Below are 23,664 nucleotides of genomic sequence, written 5' to 3'. Positions count from 1 at the left end.
TGTGTTACATATCTAAGTTAATATAATCGGTGCATAGTGGGGGTTTTTTTGTTCTCGCAGATATCTGTCCAAATGTAGACGGATGTGAGGTCATTACAGCTATAGTGTTTGATAGCAGAAAATGTTTCATATCACGCTCACTATAAACAGAATTTCCATCTGCAAGCATCAAAGAGCAAGGCGTTATCTCTAGACTCACCGTTGCCAGTGATGTTAAACAATCACACAGGGAGAAATCTATTGTAAAATATACACGTTTTTCCACTGACAAAACCTCAAAAGATCAGACTATGAGATTGTGGCCACTATTACCTCACCACTAACACAGCCTACAGGTAAAATACAAGTTCAGGCCCGTTGTTTGATGTTTTACTAACTGATGTAGAAATGCAGTGGGCAAGATGTGGCAAAAAGGGGCACACCAAAATAAAATTAAGAGATTAAAAGCATGATGCAAAATGCATCTAACATCACAGATTTAGATCTGTTCAGACAGCATTAGAAGCAGCTCTGCTATTATTTTGTTTAAATCTCAGAGACATTATGTGTAATTATTATTAAAGAGCAAACACTGGTGTGGGAGTTATAATTACCAGGCAAATAACCAAATGTTTTGTGTGTGTGTGTGTGTGTGTGTGTCATGCTCCTACATCATTTGTCTGTTCTACTACGGTACACGTCAATAGCATGTGATTCAGAAATGACAAGTACTTTGCATTGTAAAAATATTCCACAATCCAACAAACATAACAGCCCCTCAGTAATGGGAGTGATATAGTAATGCATATATCCCTTATGGGTAGTTCATTAAAATCATTGATACACCATAAATTTAATTAGAATGGCAACATAATCCCATAATACTAATCCTGTCTGGCCTAAGAGAATCTAGAGGTGGATTGTTTCTATTGTAGTTTAGATGCTGAGTCAATTATTCTCTTCCACATTAAAATAAAGCATATACAATTCATATTATATTGTTTATATTGTTCTACTTGTAATTATTGTAATAATTGTAAGCGCAATTCACCTTGCCTTTCTGTGTGGTATTTTGGTGCCGCACAGGTGGGAGGAGAGGCGCAAACATATGGGAGGTTCATTCAAATGGGGCAACACAAAGCCAGATTTTGGTACTTGGGTGCAAACTGTGTCTTATGGTGAGTTCAGACAGCACATCACTTGTACGACCATTTGTGTTTATTTGCCCCAAACAGCTACACATCAACCATGTCTGTGGCAATGTGTTTGTGTGTATGTGTACTTTTTGTGAATTATATTGGACAATAATAACATATGACTACAAGGCACTCATCAGGACAGGGAAATGGTCAACTCACCGCATTGTAAACTCTCCTCCTGCTGACTCTGCTACCTGGCCAGACAAGGTTTTCAGATGTAAACATCAGATAAAACATTGAGGAAAAAGGTGAAGGGGATAAACACCAATTACAGTCCCGACCACATAGACAAGACCATCTCTCCATCCATCTCAACATCAGAGGAAACACAGAGGTAAAGGTGGAGAGATTAAACGCTGGCTGTGATCCCGGCCACATGGATCTTCTCTGACAAGCATCCTGCTAGCCAATGTACAGGTGTTGGATAATAAACTGGACGACCTCCGTGTCTGCATCAGTTTCCAACACTATATCAGGAACTGTAATGTCCGTTGTTTCACCAAAAACTTCCTGGAATACCAGACAGCGCCATTCAACCAGGTGACTTTTTCTGTATACCAATCAGACAGAACAGAGGACTCTGGCAAGAAAAAAGACGGAGGAGTGTGGTTGATGATGAACAAGGATTGATGTGACAGTCAATCAAATGCAGACCGCACTGTCTACCAAGGGAATTTAAATCATTATCAGAAAGTTATGCCTGACTTCCATCAACTTATTGACTGCGCCACAAGGAGAACTCTGGGTCACTGCTACACGCCGTTCAAAAACGGCTACAGAGCAAAATCGTTACCCATGATTGGGAATAGCGACCATACGGCCATCTTGCTGAGGTCAAAGTATGTAAACAAACTATGAAGCATGCCCCCAGTGATGCCAGAATCAGTCGGAAAATGGTCAGGTCAATCAGAAGCCACTCTACAATCTGCACTACATGACGCAGTCTGGAGCACGTCTCAGGACACCACCGAAGACGTCACTAATGACATCAATGGATTCACTGAGTCTGTGGTGGATTTAATTTGTGAAACAACAGAAGCAACTGTACCCAAACTACAGTTAAATCACTCCAGAACCAGAAACCATGGATTACCAGAACCATCCGAGATGCCATAAACACACACACACACACACTGGAGCCTTCAACTTAGGCCTGCAGTCTGGAAACACGGACAATTATAAAGCAGCAGCCTACAATGTAAGAGGAGCAATAAAGGAGGCAAAAAGGGACAACAGGAAGAAAGTGGAACTACAATTCCAGAAGCATGTGGCAATGTCTTAAGAACTATGACACATTAAACCCTCCATCAAGTGTTGATGCATGTCTATCAAGTGAGCTAAACATCTTTTATGCTCGCTTTGAGGCCATCAGCAGCCAGCAGGTGGATGCACCTTTCTGACCTAAATGAGCTCACTGCTTGAGACAACCCCCCCTCCAACCATACACATATATTTATTACTATTCTTATTCTATGTAAACTCTTTTTAATGCACAAATTGAAGGAACTGGCAGGGTTACATTTCACTGTGATTGCACCTTATATGATTACATCAGACAAATAAACTTGAGTGTCTGGTGCATCTGGTTATTTTTGTCAACAAGAGCAAAACCGTATATTTGAGGGAAATCTACAGCAGTAATGGAATTCTGCTTAAAATGTAAATAAACCTATTTAAATAAACACTTTTCAACATATGTTATCCACAGCTGCTTTATACTGTGTGAAAACCTCCTGCAGTTCATTCAATCCCTGCTGCTGGACATAGGTACAGTATCAAAAGTTTAGACACACCTTCTTGACTGGTACTGTCATTAAATCAGGTGCAAATGACATCAAGCTGCTATAAAATAAACCCTCACTCCTCTACATACATCAGATGAAGTTCTAACTTGGTATTCAAATCATTTTTCACAGAGAAGAAGAGTATTTTTCAGAAGTGGCATTTCATGTTTGTTCTAGAAATGCATTACGGTCTAAATACAGTATATGATGTAACCATTTATGATGTGAGATACAGTAGAATTATGATTGAAAAAGTGTTGGATTAAACAGCTTCCCTGTACTATTTTTTATTTTTGGTTTCTATCGTCATTGTACCAACTTAACAAAAGAGCACATTGTCTGCCTCTGGCTACAGATTATTGATGCTGAGCGTTCACATCATGCCACTCTGCTCCATCCAGACAGCGATATGATTACCTGGAGAAGCTCTCTCTCTGTTTGTTGGTCTATTGTTGTCATGCGATTGAAATAGTCCCCCTACACGCACATACAGAACAATACACACTACTTTCCCTTCGTAATTCCCTTCTTGCTATTCAAGAACCGCTTGCATTGTGTTTTTCTCTGCCTCTCTTTCTTGTTTCCATGAAAATACAAACACACACACACACACACTTTCTTGCTATTCTCTGGTTTAACAGCTGCTCTGTGTGAAAACTGTCTAAAGACTTTCTTTTCAGCACGAGAGGTGTGTATGTGTGTTAAGTGTGTTGAGGGGGTGGGGGGTGAGGGAGGGGAAGTGGGAGGGTGTATCCCTTGCATTTTCTGTTCCTGCTCTAAGCTCCGCCCTGCAGCATCTCTGGCTCCTTCCACTCCTCCTGTCACTCTCGCCATCGACTGTCCTCTCTAACCAATCAGCAGTCAGATCTTCTACAGATGCTCCACCCACAGACAGGTATGAAACCTCCCGATAGGCTGATAGACTCACCAAGAGTTGAAAGCAGTGCCTCTTTTTGATTGTGAACCGAGGAATTTTACTGACAAGTTTTATATTTGGTTGCATGTTTGTGTGTTTTCACAACTTTGTTTTCAGTCTAGTTCATCAAATGTTTTATTGCATATCTATCTATCTATCATCTATCTATCCATCTATCTATCTGTGTGTGTGTGTGTGTGTGTGTGTATGTGTCTTTTTTTTATTATTCATCTTGAATATGAACTATTTTGACCTCCATCTCATCCGTTTTGTCTAAATCTTCAATAGTATATTACAGTTGTATTTTCCTCTGATTGGGTGATGGACTCCATCAATCTCCTGTTCTTCCCTCCCCTGTCCTGAACTATGCAACAAAGAATCATCCACAACCAGAGAGAAACTGCTTTCAACTTATTCTTAAAGGGAAACTGTTTTCTTCACTAGGCACTTTCTATTCAGTGTGGACAGGTTTCTTTAACACATTAAGACCAGGTTCGACGTTTGCATGCTTCTCCCTTTAGAGCCAAATGCGACGTAAGAGAGTTTTAGACAATGCTATCGTTTTCCAAGACATGTGACCAATGAAATGCATCATGAGGAAGGCGGAAAGCATTATGAGATGCTTTTTTTTCTTTAGTTGTCTTTTTGTCAGCGCTCTTAGCCCGTCTTAGCCTCAGGTTTTAGGTTTGAAACAATGCTTTAGGTTTAGAATGTTTTTTTAGAGAGTGCTTTACGTGGTAATGGATTAATTATATGAATTACAAAAACTTTTTGCACGATTATTACAAAGTAATGGCAAAAGATAGTTTGCCCTTCACCGTCTACAGATTTCATTTTCAAACAGAAGAGTGGATTCTGTTGATTGTTAGTCAGTGTAGACTCATTTATAAAACACTTGTGCTAACAAAGCAGTCTACTGGTGCTAATAGCTCACTCTAGAGTAAATGATTACTGGGGAACAATCCAATGATCTACTAACATACAAAGGTGCCTAATGAAGAAAATGATCAAATACTAAAATCTTTAATGTGTTAATCATAGTTTTCAGTGATCAACTGAAGTTTTCATGCTTTTGTTACCATTTTAGCTGCTAATTTACATCTTTGTATTATATAGTGTTTTTCATTGCACGTATTCTTTAATATACTATATATATTAGTACATTTAACATCTGCCACCAAAATGTATTGTGTGTATCCAGCCTAAAGATTAAAGCTAGCTCAATTTCCTACCTCAGAAAGTATTAACAAAGCTTTTAATTTGAATGTGAGTTTCTTCTTCTCCTCCTTTGTTGGTGTTTTACTACATTCATAATTCACTGCCTTCACAAACTGTCGCTGCCCTCTGCAGCTGGCAGAAATGTATATTACATAAATCCCTGCTCAGAGTCAGCAGGTATGTCCTCCAGAACATAAAACACAGTCAACGCACAGACAAAACATTACTCAACAGCGCCACTAGTGAGTGTGCAAGTGTTTCCTGAACACACTTGCGTTAATGCTTATCTGGATGATTATTTTGATTGTATATATATTTGTATGCTTGAATCATGAGTGTGAGTGTTGAAGCCCTTTTAACCTGCGCTCATGTCTCCTCCGCAGAACCGCATGCACGAGTCACTGAAGCTCTTTGACTCCATCTGTAACAACAAGTGGTTTAAGGACACCTCCATCATCCTCTTCCTCAACAAGATGGACCTCTTTGAAAGCAAGATCAGCAAGTCGCCACTGTCCATCTGCTTCCCTGAATATACCGGTACATATCCATGTACTTGAGAGTACAAGTTCATAATATATTCTGTTTATTTATGTGGACACAAGCAGTCACTGTAGAACTGATTGTATGTTGCTTCAGATGAAATAGGGTCTTTGTGCTCATTGTGATCTGTGATTACACGCCACATATAATTTTACATGCCCTCTCTCAAACTCACATAGTCTTAACAGTTCTACATTTTACCCAAATAGAAACCTGAACAGCCTGGTGCAGTTTGTGTTAAAGATGCAATGCACGTTTAAATAACTGCACCATCAAAATTTGAAAGCAGCGTTTGTCAAATTCTCCCAACACAGCTGCTTGAGATGCATCATGTCCCAGCTAGATGTCAGTTTCAATTTGCTGTCCCTTTCAAATTCTAGTCATAAACACCTTTTAAACTCCTTAATTGTGAACAAGGCTACAGTAATGCCTTATTCTTATGAGGAAACCCCAGGAGAAAAACAAGGGGTAAACAATGTGAAGAATACAATGAACGGAGAGAGGGGGGGACAAATGAACAGAATGGGCAGAGATGATTGTATGCAACAGAGAAGAGACGATCAACTCAGACTCCAGAACAAAACAAATATGAGAGTCAAATAAATAAAAAAAGGGGTGAAGCAGTGAATAAAATCCCGAGTGCCACTGGGAGTCCAAACAAGAGCGAGACAAGAGGAAATGAGAGACGAGACAACGTAGGGGGAAAACAACAGAACGTGAGACAGACAGCATGTGTGAAAGTGTGAGAAAATGAGAAAGAAAAAAAAAAATCAAAGCAAGACTGTGGGAAAGCAAGATGAAGAGAGACCAAAACAGCGAGACTGTGAGAAAGAGAGAATTAGAATTCCAAACCTGTTTCCTCTCCTCTTCTCCTCCCCCCTCTCCCCCCCTCCTCCTCTTCATCCTTTTTACATGGCAGGACTCCGTGCCTGTTCTGATGAAGTTGCAGCTGAAGCAGACAGACAAACCACAGTGTTCCTAATGGCTGAGAGCCAGAGAGATGTTAGTGACACTTAGCCCAAAAGTGACTCCAATCACCGAGATCTGCTTTCCAAAAGGCATTATAACAAATCAAAGCTCTTGATTAAATCCACTGCATGACAAACTCTTTATTACAAGCAGAACTAACTCTCACAGATAATAATGGACTTGAACCAAAAGGGCGTAGAGTAGATTTGGCACTTTTGTAAAAATTAATCAATATACAGTATGAATAATGGTTCCATTCTTTTGGCTCAAACACCTCTTACCTGTCAAAGTCTTGAACTGTTGCTGTTTAAAGACTGATGATGCATTGGCAATATTCAGAAACAGGAAGACTTTGCCAACAATAACAAGACATACATTTTCCATCACATCTCATTTGTCAGTCTGAAATCACCTTTTCATTTTGTCTGAAAAAAAAAAAAATTGCCCATGTATCACATTTATTACAGCTTGGCTAGCAGTAAGCGTAGTAGAGTACACCTCAGCAGAATGCGTGCTGAGCAAGAGAGTCAAAGGTCATGTTTTCAGAAAATATGAGAAAATAGTGCTGATACAGAATGTAGGACAGCTCACTGATAAAAGAAAAAAAAAAAAAAGGTTCCAATGACAACAAAAAAAAAAGTAAGTTCATCCCACTTTCAAGCCTTCACTCAACACCAAATTAATGTCATCTCTCTGTCTCTTTCCGCAGGCCCAAACACTTACTTGGAGGGAATAGCCTACATTAAGTCTCAGTACGAGAGCAAGAACAAGTCCCCCAACAAAGAAGTCTACTCCCATTCGACCTGCGCCACAGACACCAACAACATCCAGTTTGTGTTCGATGCTGTCACTGATGTCATCATAGCAAATAACCTGCGGGGGTGTGGCCTGTACTGATAATGCTGTTAAATGTTAGCCAATAGATGAAAGGTGTTTATTTACCGACATGGTATGGCCCATGTCTGTGATGTCATCATACGATAGCCAGTCGAATGTGGGCTCCGCACTTGCAATGTCATCATACAGGCTGGCTGTTAGTCCAACTTGACTCGTAATTAATGAATTCATTGGTTGATTGGTTGGTTGGTTGAGACTTCTTTGAATCCTTTTTGTCTTTTTCACTTCCTCCTGTCTAAAGAAGAATCAGCAGCACGTCGGGGTAACACTGTACTTTGTGTGTGCCTGAACTTCAATCTGTTGCTGCAGAAATTATGCACAGTATCTACAATGTTGCCTTTATTCTCCTCCTGAAAAGTCAACTCTTCAGGGATATAAGGTTCCTATATAAGATTTAAATGTACATACAGTAGTGCCTTATTCATAGAACTAGTGGAGACTCACTCTTCTACCTGGTAGTGTTTCTAATTTTTTTTTTTTTTTTTAATTTAATTTTAGTCGTCACTCTTTTTACGCCTTACAGTAGATGAATGCCTCAGTCACATGAAGTGCTGATGTAAAAATAACTAAAAATAGTTGAATCAGGGTCAAGTTGAATTCACTCCGTTTAGGTCAAACAGATGTTTTCTTCAGATTTAATTATCTTATTATGTTTGAGACATTGAACATGTTGACAAGATTATGTCTTGTACTACCAAGAAGAATTTGAAAGAAAATGTGAAATCATAAGCAAAAGAACAGCATTTCTGTGATTTAAATAGGACATGTAATGGGGCAGTCTAGTAGTTAATGAGCAAACCATATAACTGCAACGTCCCCAATTTAATTTGGGCCAAGTACCTTTATTGCATCCCCCTCCTCCCCCACCACCTCCACCCTTCTCTCTCTCTCTACCCATGTTTCAGCGAAATAGCTTTTGCACACACATCCTTCATTACTTTGTATATGTTTTGTTATTGATTTTGTTTTGTTTTCTGATGACTGTCCTGCTCTGATGTATGCACAGTGACTGTTGCACTTACCCATGACCTTTTAACTGTGTGGCTTCCAAATCACTAATATTAAATACATTCATCGATAAGACATTATGAACTAAATCATCATAAATAAATACAGAAAAAATAGAATAATTTTGAAATGATTCAATAAACTCATTATTTTTGAAATGCGTATTATTTTCTCAGTAACAGAATTAGTTAGGGAGTTAATATTCATACGGTAGCAGCTGGTGAGTTTGCTAAGAGGCGGGCATCATGTGATTGGCTGATGAATGAGGGCAGAGAATCATAATGTAATTTTAAGTAATTTGACATTTTATCAGTTTGTGTATTTTTTCAGTATTTATTCACATGATTGTTTAGTTCATAATGTCTTTATTCATTTAATATCGGTGGTTTGAGGCCCATGTTAAACAGCATGATGCCTTGCTAAACATAATGATTCAACAACTAGTTAATAAAAAGGACCAGTTAATAAACTAGTTAGAGAAACAAAAAACAGCCTCGTGTCAGCTTCAATACAGCAAAGCCTCGCTCATTTAAAACCTGGTAATCCCAATTATGAAACATGACTGTTGTCCCATATTCTTCAGTTTCACATTTCACTGAACATTTTACTGAATTTTGATTGTATGAATTCAGATTTAAAATCTGCAGTAAGTCCAACTTAAAGCTCCTCTGTGTAGGAGTAGAACATTATTTTTGCTCTCCTAGTTATAGTATCACTAGCTGTGTTTCCATCCACCTGTTTTGTTTTTTCAATTTGTGCATTAAAAAAAAAATAACCTCCCTGAAAAAAATCTCAAAATATCACAAAAAAAGTTTTTACACTTGGTTGAAGTGGAAAAGATGTCGAATCAATAAAAGCAGCAAAATGCGATAAAAAGTGCGATGGAAACAGATTTAGCGAATAAATCATGACGTACTTGAAGCGGGTGACTTAAATTTCCACTTACATTTCCGCTCCACTGAAAAGACGCAAACATCAAATCTGTGTGAAGCAATAAGGAGACTGTAATGCTCCCCGAATTAATACATCAAACAAATATTTCATATTTCCATCATGTTTTCCATAATTCCGTAATTTCCATAATGTCATCTTGTTGCGCCCTCTTCTCCTGATGATGATGAAATGGTTTAATGGCCACCAGCTGTGTATTTTGATGAACCAACTCCAAATATTTGCATAAGTAGTTGATGGAAATGTATTAATTGGAAATTTCTCTTGCAGATACTCTGGAAATTCAGATAGTATTTGTGCTAAATTGGATGGAAACCGAGCTGCTGTAGCAACCAGCCGCTATGAATAAATTGACTCAAGGCAACACGTAGGTTACGTCTATTTTCACCAGGATTGTTTCATTTTTCATCAAATATGCCCTCAGAATGAATTGAAAGATGCTTTAATTACCCATAGTTCCATAGATATGTACTTAAGAAGATGATACATTTATATGGAAAAGTAATTAGTAGAAATGTTTGATGTCATTTAACACCATTAAGTGTAGTTGTGGTCATTAGCAGTTCAGTCATTTAGTTTAATACTGTACAGCATCAGTCTCGGTTTGCGCAATGGTTCCTTTCATGGTTTCTCTGGAAACTACCCAGCAGGCCTTCATACAGCAGAACTAAGATATGCTTGTTTCCATGTTGCATAGAAATAGTTTCATTTGTGTCATTATTGCAAAGCCTCAGTGCATATTCATGTTAGCCTAACCTTTTAGCCTCGGGGAAGCGTTGGTTATTTTTGTTCTAATAGAAAAATGTAATTGAAATTGTACTTTGGATGGAATTTAAATGTATAGTTAGCGTGGAGTTTGCTCTTAATGCTAGAAGGGCGCTGCCATCGTCTTTCATCCCTGCAGAAGTCACCTCTAGTCTTATTTTTGGATTGATTTTCCAGGCTCTCATGTTGCAGCACGCATGGGTTCACTATAAAATCACTTTACACGAAAAAGCTACAAGAGTTAGTGTGCTGACTCAACCAGACAATTCCCAGATAATGCTTCAATGGAAACATTGATTTTTTATGGGGCCCTGGAGCCGCATCCATTGTAATATCTCAATTGTCCACCGTTCTGCCTTCACAAGGCAGAGGTGAGCTTTGAAAGATTGTATGGTGGTGAGAACATACGGTCCTCTGGGATTAAAATGTCAACCTTGTGGCTATTGTTTTAGCCCTGATGTTTTTCCTTTCTGCTGAGTGAGTACCACTTCCTGGTTTTTTTTGGTAGACGTCCCAGAGCTGCCGTAGGATTGAGTTTCAATGTACTGCACAGTTTAGCTGAAATGAAAAGTGATGTGTGAAATTCGTGGGACCAGTTCAAACTTCAGCCTTAACGTTCAGAGTTTATTGCTAGGAAAAATACTGTATTATTAGCTTTATAAGGAACAGTTTACAGCATCACTTACAAACTGAGCTTTGTTTCTCTGGGACTTCAGTTGAATTGCTGGAGCTGAGTGTGTTTACAGCTCTACTGGTATGAGCTCTCCCAGAGGTAGACAGCTTCTTTATTTATTTATGAGCAGGGCATCTGCTTTATTCCACTCTTCCCTCCAAACTCAAACAGGACAGGCGTTTCTCCACCCTCTGCTCAAAGCTTTTTTTTTTTTTTTTTTTTTTTTAACAGGTAGATGACGTCTTCAGCTACCACATCTGTGCCAACTTTTCCTAATTAGAGACAGAGAGCTGCCTTAGGTTGTTGATCAGCCTGTTTTGTGTGTGTGTGTGTGTGTGTGTGTGTTTCTGTCTGTGTATCTTGTGTGTGTGTGTGTATGTGTGTTTGCAGATTGTATATACTTACCTACATGTGTGTCTGTTGATAGTACAGGAAAGGTCAGTGTGCGCATACGTACGTGTTTATGAGCGTGTGTATGTGTTGTGTGAGAGCCAACGTCAGCCCATGGGTGTTGTAGTGGAGTCAGTATCTGTGGATTAATTACCCACAAGGCACCTTTCTACCCTTTCCACACACACAGGCCCTCGACACTCAGTCACACACACACACACACACACACATGCACTGAGGACACAAACACACCCATGGGACTTCAAAATGTCACAACACCGTGCTTGCCGGTGCCAAATAATACCACCGTATCCAACCAAAGAACCTCATGTTTTTTTTTTTTGGTTCTTTTGCCAAACATGAAGCCTGCTGCTGAAGGCTTTTAGTTTATAATCATCTCTTCCGACTAATTAAATTTCTAACATGATGTGAAAGTATCTTGCTGCCCTAGTTGTAAGCTTGTTGTCAGGAAATGCATCGCCTTTTGAGATGTGACTAGAGATATACGCTTAACATCAGAGGTGTGTCCTTAAACATTGTAAAAAACATGTCCACATAAAAGTTGAAAGCAGTTTTGTTGTTTCTATTAATTCACTTCTTTACCTCACTTCTCATTTCCCTCCTTTACTAAGAACATATCAAAGTATGTGTGTGTCCGCTTTTGTTTGTAATTCGGATAGAAGCCAAATGAATATTTTACATTTACATTCTGAAAACAACAACAACAGGCTGATTTTTTTTGTTTTTTTTGCGCAAAATAGTTTCACTTTTGCACTAAAATCATGCTCTCGTGCAGGATTTTCTGTCCGCCTGTATGCTCTGCTCTGTCAAAGCGCACTTGCACGTGTTTGCTTCAGTATTTGTTGTATGAATAATTTTGTTTAGCGTCATGCTCGCTTCATGCGGAGTGAGACGCCCATTTAGACTTTGCTGTTATAATTAAACAAAGAAATTTCTCGCCTAAATAATTTTTGATACGTCCCTGTTTGAATGCCTGAGAGCCTCGAGAGCAGCCAGCGGTAGACATGAGCTGTGGAACAATAGGCTGGTAAAAAAATTTCCATCCACAGTAAGTTAGCAGGCTCTAATTCACATTCAGATGAAAGGAAATGCCTACATTTGTATTTGCCCTGAGGGTGGCCATGGCAGCATACTGTTGTAGCTTTGTAGTCTTCCAACTTCTTTCATGCCTGTGTTAACCTCAGGCAGCGCACAGAGCGGGATGTATCCGTGTTTCTGCTATACAGATTCTTCAGCGGCATGCTGAATAACTCTCCCTGAATTTATCTGGAACATCACACTTCACTATAGCCCACCACTATGTTACAAGAGAAGACTCACTGAATTTAGAAGACCAACTGTGTTTTTGCATATTTGAATCAATTTACCACAAATCACATATACAGCACTTAAAACAATCTACATTTTGTTTTTCTTTCCTTTCAATCAGCCTTTGGTTTCAATTCATTTTTATAGAATTTAAAATAAACTTGTGAAAACTTGAAACTAATCCAGCATGTTAACATCATCTGTTTACGGTTGTGTGGAAATCCAGTTGAATGAAAACAAGTGGAAGCCTGGAAAAAAAAGATTAAAGGTCAGGTCACTCCAGCAAAATTCATCCTCATATCTTTGCATAAATAAATATGTGGCTGTAGAAGCGTGGTGACATTGGGCCTAATCATAGGGCCGCTTGGTAAACTACTGTAGCAGCATAGCTACCATGCTAGCCAACCATGCTAATGCTACTTAGTCAAGTTCTCCAAGTTTCTTTCTGTTTTTTTCTTTACTGTGCTGTTCAGTCCCCATGTGGCATTTTATTCTCAGGATCATTTAATACAATGAACAGTTTCTGTTTTGTTAAGACAAAAAAAAAAGTATTAAAAAAAGTACATGGTGGGAAAAAAAGCTCCCCGAGCGAACAGGCTTGTTAAATATTTGTTAGTGAGCTAGTTAGCTTAGTTAAAGGGAAAGTTTATCGTGTTACCATTGACTCCTGTTTGTGAACACTGTCAGAGGAGGTTAAATGAAAGTGATAAGCTACAATAACTTCCTCTGTTTTGGACTCTCCATTCCCTCAAAGGTCAGTCCTGCTACTCTCTATCAGTCAACAGCTCAAATTTGTGTATCAAAGCTCTCTGAAGTTGATCTCTGCACCACACATTTGTGCAGATTGATTAAACTTTGCAAGCTAAACGACTGAAATGAAATTATTTTAGCTGCAAAATTGAAATGCTGGTGTGACCAGACCTTTAAAAATGTAAAACACAACAGCACACTCTGACAAACTGTAATGTAAAGCACAATACCAGTCTTAAGTTTGGACACACTTTCTCATTCAAGGGAAGGGAAAGTCTGTCCAAACTTTTTACTGCTGTCGTATATGTGATGTGCAATAAATTGACCAAAACAAGCCCGCCGTGCAATTAAAAGTAACTGTGAAACTTTTCTTTAACGTAGGGGTTAGACTCTGCAGTGATATAAAACCTATAAATACAAATTGGAACACAATAAAGGGGAGCAGTTTGATAAAGCACACAACTTGTATTACGTACTCGGTGGATTGAACTGGGTTTCATCATTTCATTGACAGACACATAAAACGAGAACGGTATACTCCTTCACGAGCCAAAAAATGTCTCACATCACGTAGGATCTCTGTTATTGACACCTTAACTTCTTCTCTTTCTCTCACTCTCTCTCTCTCTCAGTGTGTGTGTGTGTGTGTGTGTGTGTGTGTACATCTCTGTCAGCCTCTCTCTGCATCACTAAAGCTCTAAAGCTATTAGTGGTTTATAAGGTGAGGAGGGGATTGATGCTTCCGCAGAGAAGAAGTATGGTCAGATGAGATCTGTGTGTGTGTGTGTGTGTGTGTGTGTGTGTGTGTGTGTGTGTGTGTGTGTGTGTGTGTGTGTGTGCCCGCATGCTCACTTTTCAAAAACCTATCCCAACTCCTGATGAATTACTAATAAACCCCAAACAACCAGCAAGGAAATGACATCAGCAGGCGAGGCAGAGAGGATCATGGGTAAAGTAGTTTATGTCCAGACTCAGTCCTAGTCATAAATAAAGGATTCCCGTAAGCTCCTGCGAAGGAGAGATTTGTGGGTGATATAGTCTGAGGCCACGCTAGAGGAGGCTTATGGGTAACTTTTTGTGTGGCTGGTTCTGGTGTGGATAATACAATCAGTGGTGCATTCAGGTAACAAAGGTCTTAGTTCACACAGGCAGCAGGTGGTGGTACAATAGAAATGTTAGCACCTTGTGCCAACAGTTGTTGAAATATCACAGCAGCAGCCAAATGATAAACTATGAATTTCGATCCCCATGTTTAGTGCCATTTGTCTCATGTTAGATTGAAATGAGCTCTGGTTGTGTCTTTCTGCTGACTTATTCATGCTTCAAATTTAGAAGTAGGGTGTTGTTTGTATTTGCTTTTGGATTGTCTTGTATTCTGCTCAGTTTTTTTTTTTTTACTCGTTTACTCGACCTTACCGACAGGTGAATATTAGCACTTAAGCCTCTGCAGAGTCAGAGAAACCCCCGCTCCACCGCCGGACCGGGAGAGGATTGAGAGAGCCGCAGGGCACGACTGTAACGAACTTGTGTAAGAATGAAGGAGGCAGAGTGTAAACTTGTAAACGTCCTCGCGCTCATCATACATTCTATCCTTCCTGCTTACCGCTGCAACTTTTTTTTTAGCCTTCAGACCCTCAGCATCCACATCATTTATCTACTCTGTTCAAACAGATGCCTGTGTCAATACCAACCAGCAAAATCTACAAACCTGTGTATGTATTTGCGCGTTCATGTGTGTGTGTGTGTGCGTGTGTGTGCGTGCGTGTGTGTGCGAGTGCTGTATTTTACTGAGCACTGTAAGTAAAATGTATCTGCTGTATCTCCCTCACTGCTGTGATAATTTATTGAAAGTTGTATTTATACATAAAAGAAATGATAATAAAGCACCACATGAGTAACTTCATATGTGTGATTATTTCCTCTGGTCTTATTATTTTGTCTGCCTTAACTTTTCTTCACCCTTCTTTCTCTCTTCCTATTTTTTTCTCTCAGTGTTTTCCTGAAATAATATTATTTATTGGAAATTTTGCCCACATGTTAAACTAATGCTGTTTATTGGTATATGTGTGAGACCGAGAAAATATTCCTCTCAGTATTTGTTATAGCATAATATGCATGAAGAATGCTTCACTTAATTTAATTAAAAGGTGCACAGCCAATAATTATGCAAAATACATTTAATCTTCTCCTCACTCTCCTACCAAAGTTGTAATAGGAAACATGTTTAGAGAGAGAGAGGCGTGTCATTCTCTTTCTCTCTGTCACTCTCTCTCACAGTGTAGTAAAACTCTCTGCAATCCCTTTCTTCTTTCTCTCTCCCCCTCTTCTTCCTCCTCCTTCCTCCGCAGAATCGCATGCACGAGTCTCTGATGCTGTTCGATTCGATCTGCAACAACAAGTTCTTCATAGACACCTCTATCATCCTCTTCCTCAACAAGAAGGATCTGTTTGCAGAGAAGATCAAGAAGTCTGCACTCAGCATCTGTTTCCCCGAGTACACAGGTAAAAAAAAAAAAAAAAAAAAAAAGGAATAGTCGATTTTCCTGAGATCACAAAACATGTAAGCGGCAACAAAACTTGACAGGTGTGCAAAATCAATTTCTTTGAGGAAAAAAAAGGGGGGGGGGGCTGTGAACTGGTGAAACTAAATCCAATTACAGAGGATGGAAACAGAGCCTGAAATACCATGAATTGACTGATCAAGTAGACTCACATTGGATAGGGTACCAAATGAGAAAAATATGACAAAAACACAGCTGTGTTGTTATTTAGCTTCACACACATTACTGAGGAAAGAGTTTTACAGGACTCTTCATCTTCAAACTGGTGCAAAAAAGAACAATTGATACATAAAAGTCCTTTTTAAGATCTTGAAACAAGTTCTGAACCTTGAAACCTGAAAGCCAAAATAAAGATGCAGATACTGAGGTGATAGTGTGTGACGCAGGAGTAGGTGGAGGAACGCCAGCTTAAATGAGATGAAATAAAGGTATGAATGACTACCAGCTGTCTAATCTTAGTGTGATTCCCAGATGTGCGATGGCTCCCATGTTTCTGGATGCTGTTTAACCGTTGCCTGATGCTGTAGATTAGTTGGTTCGAACTGAATCGTGCCTTTTGGAGCTGCAAAGACCTAACGTGACATGTTACTGTCACAGAGTCGTAAACCATCCTGAGAAATGCAGCCCTTGTTTACAGCGTGGAGTCAGTTTGAATTATCCATTGTTAGCAGGAGAGATAGCTGAAACAAAATAACCAAATGTCCAACGTGAAGAACTGTGTAACCTCAGTTTGAAAAGAACTATATACATGAAGATTTACTTGAGCGTGCTGTGAGGATTGCAGAGAGGAAGTGAGAGGAGATACTGATAAACAGAGAGAGGGGAGGGGGGGGGAGGGGGGGGGGGGGAGTGTGGAGGTGAGAGTCAGATGTGGCCGTGGCAGCGAAAAGGAAGGGATTGAGAGTCAGAGAGAGCAGGAGAAAGTCACGCTTGGTCAGCCATGAGGAGGGAAGAGAGGAGACGGCAAGCGAGAGCTGTCTCCTGCCCTCTCCACGCACACGCAGCTCTCTGAGCCCATCCTGCTCTTTTCTGTCTCTCATGCTTTACTTACTTTCCTCTAACTGCCTTGATAATCACAGTAAGTCTATCTGACATGTTCCACATCCCCCCCCCCCCCCCCCCCCCCCCCCCCCCCCCCCTCCCCTCCCCGCTTCCCTCGTCACATCCTCTCTTACCTTCCCGTGAGAAGCCTCTCAGAATGTTTTCAAACCCACGCTCCTTTGCCACAGAAGTAAACCGTTCACTGTAGGGAAAGAACATGCAGTATTGAAGATAATGAGTCAGAACGAACTGAAGAACGTGTAGTTCGGAGTGGATTCTAAAGAGCTACTCCGGGAATTTACTATTGCACTTCTATAAAGTTAGTGTAATTGTGAGCTACAGATTTTTTTGTAAATGAAAAACTCTATAAACTCTTCAAACTCTACACCCCCACTTTTCTCCACCAGATCCACAGATGACATTATACAACTGATTTCACAGGCTGAATATGAACCCACACAGTGTTGGAGCCAGGATTATGGACATAGAATTGATCCTGTTGACAGCTCTCAGTCTCTTCAGTTGCTGAGATAAAGTTAGCAAACGTTATAGTTTCACAGACTGACAGGACAAGCTGCTGCTCCGCTCTGAGGTCTCGCTAAAATGATGACTTAAAATATTGATGTGATGCTCTGTGAATTATGACGTTAACTGTCAGATCGGTACTCAACTGCTGTCTATCTAGAACAACGAGGTGTGCAGTCAGCTAACACTAGAACATCTTTGTACAGACGGTCGTTGGCAATAGCGGATAAAATTTAAAAAATGAGGCTAACGGCTGTGATTCTGGCCTCATCATAGCAGGAAAAGCACAGGTGCTGCTAATACCATTGAGGATGGCTCTGGTTCATTTAGGTGTCCCAGTGAGCAAAGTCAGTGAGCCAGCATGCGTAATACAAGGGCCCCGAAACCTGCACACATAACTGAAATGCAGCCATGACTCATGTTATCAATAACACCTGTGCTGTTCCTGGTATGACTTGTCAAAATGTCAATGAAATGACTAATATCTCTGCTGATGTCCAGATGTTGTCCTGTGTGGGGAAGTAGCTTAAATTACTTAGCATGTACAGCTGTATTTTTCACCAAGGAGCGTCCTCGTCGCTTCCTCTTATGTGGTCGTGACATGAACTGTTTGGACAGCGTGAGACCGAGACACGAGACACCTGAAAGCTGGTGTCGAATCAATGAAAGCTGGTGTCAAATCAGAGCAGCGGCTGTATGAACATCTCATCATGTGTCTCCTCTCTCTAGGACCCAACACCTACGAGGACGCAGCAGCTTACATCCAAGCACAATTCGAGAGCAAGAACCGCTCTCCAAATAAGGAAATCTACTGTCACATGACCTGCGCCACAGATACAGGAAACATCCAGGTGGTGTTCGACGCCGTGACCGACATCATCATCGCCAACAACCTCCGAGGGTGTGGCTTGTACTGAGCATGCCCCTTAATGTCCTCTCCCTTGTTCCCTTCCTCTCCCGTCCTGACCCCCCACCCCCCTCCCTCAACCCCCCACCCCCCTCTTCCTCCTTCCTATTCCTCTGACACTGCTGTGGAAATGACGATGGTGATGATGACGATGATGATGATTCTGCTGATTATTTAAAGAAAAAAAGAAAAATGCAACTAGGTACATATTAATAATGAGGATAATTTAAAAAATAATAGGCATACGTATATATAAATATATATATATAATGTTTTTAGTTATTGTCTCTTCTCCTCTCGCTCCAACGTCCCCCCCCAACCCCGATGCTGTTTGGCCTGTCGCCAAGTAAACAAATTTGTTTTAGTACGAAACACGAAAAACCCTGCAGCCTTGAAAACTTCTTGAACAAAGTCGATGAAAGCTTCCATTCCCCCGATCTCCTCTTTTTCTTTCTCAGCCGTGTCTTCTGTTGTTAACAAAAACAAAACCTGTACTTTTTTTTTTTTTGCGTTTTTTTTGTTGTTGTTATTACTATGAATATGACTTCTGTTTTATTTTTGTTGATTGTGTGTATATTTATTACATGAGTATCAGTCTGTACACTGATTTTTATTCACATTTTGCCTCACCTGACACCTTTTATTTGTGTATTATTTTGTTAGGTTTTTTTTTTTTTTTTTTGCTATAGTAGTGTTTATGTAATAACAATTTTTGCAGAAATATGTGAAAATGTCGATAGCACTAAAAAAAAAAAATTTAAAAAAACACCAGACAGGTCGGCCAAAACCTTAAAAAACTCTCCAGACCTGCTGAAACTGACAACACAGATTTTAACATTAGTCTTTTGTTTACATTAGCCAAGACATTTTGAAGATGTTTGTTGTCAATTTCTTTTTTTTCTTTCTTTTTTTTTTTTTTTTTTTTCAATTAACTTGTCCCTACAACCGAGACCCGCTTTTCATCGACAGGAAGTCAGGCTTCCTGTTCCCAAACCTGGCCTTAGCCGTTAGCCAGCCGTCGGTCATGGCCGAGCGTGAGAGCCAATAGGAAATGTGCTAAATGTCCTATCAGTACCATGTAAGAGAGGTACTGTACTGTAGATAGCTACGCTTTTAGAAGCAAGTACACAACATTATAACTCTACCTTCCTCACTGTTTATAACCTCTACTAACGTTCTCCATGTAAGGAAATTCACTCCTGGTTTGATAATGGTTGATTAATTTATTAATTTATTTATTGATTGATCGCCTGTCCTACGCATACCTACCTGTCTCTCTCTTTCTCTCTCTTCATTTACACACCACCACCATGCCTTTACTTCTTTCACCTCCATCCATTTCTCATTTTTCTTTTTTTTTTGCCTTCTTTTTGCATGGCGCTGTGGCGTCTTGAGTTAGGCGGGGGATGGGGGGGGTTCAGAAGTTGTCGTAGAGGGTCAAAGGGCCCCTCCTTTCTTGCCAACCCTTCTCTCCCTCCCTCCCTCTTCTCCTCTTTCTCCTAAAGCCCAGACACAGATAGCATGAGATATTCAAGCCTTTGTATAAAGAGACCAGTTAATTCATAAAACTGAAAAAAAAAAAGCTTCACATAGATACTGTTCAGATAATAATTTAAAAATACTTTGAATAAAAATTGCAAAAAGATGAATAAAAAGAAAGGGAAAAAAAATACAACAAAGAAAAGAAAGAGCCAACAGCTAGGAAGACAGAGGACAGCAACTTGAAGGAGAGAGATGATTGGTTCCTCAACGGGATGGAGCGGAGTCATATTTAAAGAAGCGTGAGAATCAGTTTTGAAGGTCGAAAGGTCATGTGCTGTTTGGAAAGACAAAGTGTAGATTTCGGGATTCTCGCAGTGACATGTAGAATTCAAACAAAAGGATACAAAAAAAAATAATCTACACCTGTTCCTACAATAATAAAGCCAATGAAATGAACATGGGTATTACTACAATATTGACAACAACCATGATCAACTACGACGATCCTGTAATATTCTCAAAAGATAATCTTTCTTGTGCTTTGTAGCTACAGAACTTTTTTTTTTTTCTCTCTTTATCTCTCTTTTTTAAATAAAAAAAAAGATGTTTTGCAAAGGGTTCCAGTTTGACAGCAAGCCGATTTGGAGCCGCGACGATCTCAGACCGACCCGTGTTGTTGTAATGCTCTGAACTGTGCCCCGCCCCCCCCCCCCACCCCCCCCCCACCCCCTCTCCTTTTACCGTTTTGCCTGTTTCCCTGCATTAGAACCGTGTCCTCACTTTAGCCTGACTCAGAACGATTAAATATAATATTATAACAATATCTATTTTTTATTATTTCAGGAAAGAAAAAAAAAACAAACCACTTTTTTTGGGGAGAGCACGTTTCTCGCTGCGTCCGCTAGTTAGGGACGCCGCATGTTCACACATCAACGCTGTAAAAAGTCAAGCTCCTTTCTTCTTCTTCTTCTTCTTCTTCTACTCTGTCTCTTTTCAGTTTGACACACACCTTCCAGGTCTACAATGAAAAGCACAGTTCTCACGTCACACACACACACACACACTTGCTCGCACTCACACACACACACACACACACACACACACACACAATAAGTAGATTTGGAAATTTGTTATCTATTCATACCTAATCTATGTTACCCCTCATTGATCTATCTATCATCTATCTATCTAGACCTCTCTTTCTCGCCTTCTTGATTTCTAGTTTTTAAAAGAGAAAACAACTGTGTATAATGACATGATATACCTGTTTTTTGGCATTCTGTTCCCGTTACCTTCATTATTCTTTTTTTTACCTCCTCTATGTTCTGTTCTTTACCCAGTGAATGCTTTTTTCTGTGCAGCTTTTTTTCTCTCTCTCTCTCTCTCTCCCCCTCTACTCCTCTTTAGTGAATGGTTGTTATTTCATGTGGGATGTCCGTGCTGGAAAAACCAATCGAATGTAGTGTTTACATTAAAAAGCCACTGTTTTCATGACTACAAAAAAAAAGCAACCTTTTCTTGTGTCCGAGTCTTTCAGTATCACCGTGTGTCTGTTGCTTTCCTTTCCCTTTCAGATTCAAGGAAACTCCTCCCTGTCGGTTTCAGTCAGGTTGAATGTTCGGAACATTTCAGAGCAGATATTCTTGAGAAATACAGTATGATCGTAAATGATTCTTCATTTAGACGCTGTTGAGGTTGAAACCAGGAAATGAAACAGATAAGTTCTCTAAAACGTGACTTTTCTGAGTTGATAACGGTGTCACAAATTCTATATTTAATGAGGACACCTGGTGAAATCGTTTGACAGCAAGCCAGCACCGAAATTTCAATAACACCCGAGTTGCCAGCAAGAAACCCTCTCAACAATTGGAAATGAGGTCGGTATCATGGCTGAAACAAAACAAGCTTCAGGATTATTGTTGGTACATGCTGTCACCTTATGAGACGGTGATGATCATTTGTAATTGCATTTTAATAAGCTCTCGCTGTTTACAGCTGGGCGTCCAGCAGCAGGCAACCTGATCCTTCTGCAGTCACAGAGGGAGAAAATTAATTACCTCAGGAGACAGGACCCCAGTGGAGTTTCTGAAATATAGCAGGATGACCCAAGTAACTTTGCAGCGTCCACTATTTAATCTCCAGACACTTGATCATAGGCAATACAGCCCATTGTTTTACTTTTTGATTTACTTTTCAAAGTGTAAATATCACATTTTCCTTTACAATGATTGATTATTTGACAAAAGTCACATGGAATAAAATGGGACTCAATGAGACCGGGAGGTTTAACTGAACAGATTGATGTACAGTCATGGTGACTGTGTGGGGGAGAACCAGGACCAAAGTAACACTTTTCAGATAAACATCATTTTAAAAGATAACATTGCAGACAGAAACCAATTTTTGTTGTGATCAATAAGTCACGTGTGTGTTAAACCTCACTTGCTTCTATACTGAAAAACTCTGACATGGCAAAGTTCAGGATGTGTTAAAATACTAAATAATCTGTCAAATGATCATGACTCTGACTCATTAAACAATAAACAACTTGTCATTCTTGAGTGAATTTACTTACTGTGATCAAAAACAGCTTTTCAGGTAAAACTCTGTGAAAGTATCACATATTCAAGCTATTTTTGCAGTTCTGTTAAGTGTTGTGTGTTGTATGTGCTGACACAGTTAGGTATGTCAGACTTGTAGGGGCTCTGAGAAAATTGCTGTGTTACTTTTGACCTGGTTCTCCCCTACATTAAAACTAGCATCATTCCTGGCAGTAGGGTGAGGCGACAATAACACTAGTCTCAGCTACCAATCATCAACAGTGCAACAGTCAGGCAGCAGTATGAGCTGGCAGACAACCAGGCAGGTTTTTATCCAGGCTGGTGGCGTGACTCTACGGATGGAGAAGTCAGACGGTCTGTCTGTTGAAAGAATTGCCATAAAATTTTAGTAGACATTCATGGTTCCTAGAAAATGTGTCCTTTGACTCTGGCAAATTCCTCCAGCGCCAACATGAGATTGAGATTTGCAGTTTTTGTTTTTGTGTCTCAGCAACTATTAAATGGATTGCCATGAAATCTGTTTCACACATTTATGTCCTACTCGGATGCATTGTAATCACTTTGCTGATAACTTTTCACATAGTGCCTCCATTAGCTCAAAATGTCAGTTTTTCCTATGCTTTGGTTTATGATCGATTGCCTGCAAAACTAATATCCCCATCAACCTGAGCTGTACTTTGTGTTTAGTGCTAATTTTTGAATGTTAACATGGCAAATGGAAGCGCTCCAGCACCTGAAGAATTACTGCACATGGTTGGTGCCCTGGATCGAGTCTAGCATGGGACCTTTGTTTCATGTCATACCCATCTCTCTCTCCCCTTGTTTCCTGTCGGCCACTTTGCCAGTAACTGTCCAATAAAGGCAAAAAGTGCCCCCCAAAAAAAATCTTTAAAAAAAGAAAGAAAGAAACACATGCTAAACAATGATGGTAAACATTATACCTGCTGAACATCAGCATGTTAGCACTGTCAGAGTTGGCATGTCAGCATGCTGACGTTAGCTCAAAGCAGTACAGCCTCACAGAGCTGCTGGACTAACAAGTCCCCAGTCTAACAATTAACTCTGAGACATTTTTTTGGAAATAAAAACAAAAAGACCAGTTGAAATGGGTGTGGCAGCAACACTAGGTGGTAGCTGTAGTGACTCCAAAAGACATTTTCAGTGCTCAGTTTGTGTAAAAAAACTTAGTCTGCCTTTGAAAGAAGTGTTCTAGATTAAG

General features: G+C 39.8%; 1 protein-coding gene and 1 long non-coding RNA gene across 4 annotated transcripts in view; one reads left to right on the top strand and one right to left on the bottom strand.

The window, feature by feature from the left end:
• The window catches only part of LOC122985074 (guanine nucleotide-binding protein G(o) subunit alpha), a 96,571-nt gene extending 77,702 nt beyond the window's left edge, over positions 1-18,869 (top strand). For 2 of the 3 annotated variants that reach the window (XM_044355461.1, XM_044355458.1), the window contains 2 exons: positions 5,480-5,633; positions 7,315-9,878. In XM_044355461.1, coding sequence (XP_044211396.1) covers positions 5,480-5,633; positions 7,315-7,502 — 342 coding nt within the window. In that variant the 3' untranslated portion in view covers positions 7,503-9,878. Of the gene's footprint in view, positions 1-5,479; positions 5,634-7,314; positions 9,879-15,716; positions 15,871-18,224 lie in introns of those variants that run through there. The other variant, XM_044355460.1, reaches the window with a different exon arrangement.
• On the bottom strand, positions 15,764-23,300 carry LOC122985075. The gene is made up of 3 exons (XR_006404014.1): positions 19,672-23,300; positions 17,105-17,172; positions 15,764-15,850 (listed from the first exon to the last, which is right to left on the bottom strand). It is a non-coding gene; the product is annotated as an uncharacterized LOC122985075 (long non-coding RNA).
• Between the last annotated feature and the right edge of the window lie 364 nt (positions 23,301-23,664).

This window comes from Thunnus albacares, chromosome 7, assembly GCF_914725855.1.
Source record: "Thunnus albacares chromosome 7, fThuAlb1.1, whole genome shotgun sequence".
Taxonomy (NCBI): Eukaryota; Metazoa; Chordata; class Actinopteri; order Scombriformes; family Scombridae; genus Thunnus; species Thunnus albacares.
Note: the sequence above shows the minus strand (reverse complement) of the source record. Positions and strands in the feature narration are given on the sequence as shown.